Source organism: Charadrius vociferus, unplaced genomic scaffold (assembly GCF_000708025.1).
Source record: "Charadrius vociferus isolate BGI_N301 unplaced genomic scaffold, ASM70802v2 scaffold497, whole genome shotgun sequence".
Classification (NCBI taxonomy): Eukaryota; Metazoa; Chordata; class Aves; order Charadriiformes; family Charadriidae; genus Charadrius; species Charadrius vociferus.
In genome coordinates, this window is record NW_009649182.1 from 31,803 (window position 1) to 32,786 (window position 984).

The window sequence follows — 984 nt, forward strand, 5'->3', positions numbered from 1 at the left end:
CCACGCCAAGTGTGCCCCAGCCCTGGTTGCCACCTGCTGGGCTTGGGGGGACCCCCACTACCACACCTTCGACGGCCTCGATTTCGACTTCCAAGGCACCTGCACCTACACCATGGCCCAATCCTGCGGCAACGACACCAGCTTGGTGCCCTTCGTGGTGGAGGGCAAGAACGACATCCGGGGTGGGGTGAAATCCGTCTCCTACGTCGGCTTGGCCAACGTCAAGGTCTACGGCCAACACGTCTCCATCCACCGGAGGGAAGTGGGCAAAATCAGGGTGAGTTGGCCCAACACGGACGGAGAAATTGGCCTTTTTTCCACCTCCTTTTTTTCATCCGTCTCCTCCATCGCGTTCAACGCCTCTTCCTGCTCCCCGGGGCCGCCATTATTATTATATATATATATAATTTTTTTTTTTTTGGCTAAATCAGATGAAACGTAACGTGGAGTTTTGAAATGTTGGGGGACGCCGGGAGTCCGCTGCCTCGCCGGGGAGGGGGCGGTGGGGTGTCAACCTGCGGTGGTTTTCTACCCTTTGGGGGAAGCCCAAACTCGTGCTGACGGCTCCCGGTGAGCCTGGAGGACGGCAAGGTGCGGGTCTTCCAGAGCGGGCTCAGCGCCGTGCTGGAGACGGATTTTGGGCTGCGGGTGACGTACGATTGGACGTGGCATCTGCTCATCGACCTCCCCAGCAGCTACTACAAACACACCTGCGGCCTCTGCGGCGACTTCAACCTCAAGCCCGAAGATGATGTCCCCCAGAGCGGCGACGACGGCGATACCGTGGCCGCCGTGGTGGCCTGGGCGGAAGGTTGGAAAGTCCCCGAAGACGACGATCCGTTTTGTTGGGATTATTGCGAAGGCAACTGCCCCGTGTGCGAGGAGGAGAAAAAAGAGCTCTACGGGGGCAACCAGTACTGCGGGCTCATCAAAAAAACCTTCCAGGGACCCTTCAAGGCTTGCCACGAGGTGGTCAAGCCACCA

At 58.8% G+C, this 984-nt stretch overlaps 1 protein-coding gene across 1 annotated transcript in view; it reads left to right on the forward strand.

The window, feature by feature from the left end:
* The window catches only part of LOC104289681 (IgGFc-binding protein-like), a 26,399-nt gene that overhangs the window by 15,330 nt on the left and 10,085 nt on the right, over positions 1-984 (forward strand). The window contains exon 12 of the mRNA XM_009888668.1: positions 21-277. Coding sequence (XP_009886970.1) covers positions 21-277 — 257 coding nt within the window. The remainder of the gene's footprint in view (positions 1-20; positions 278-984) is intronic.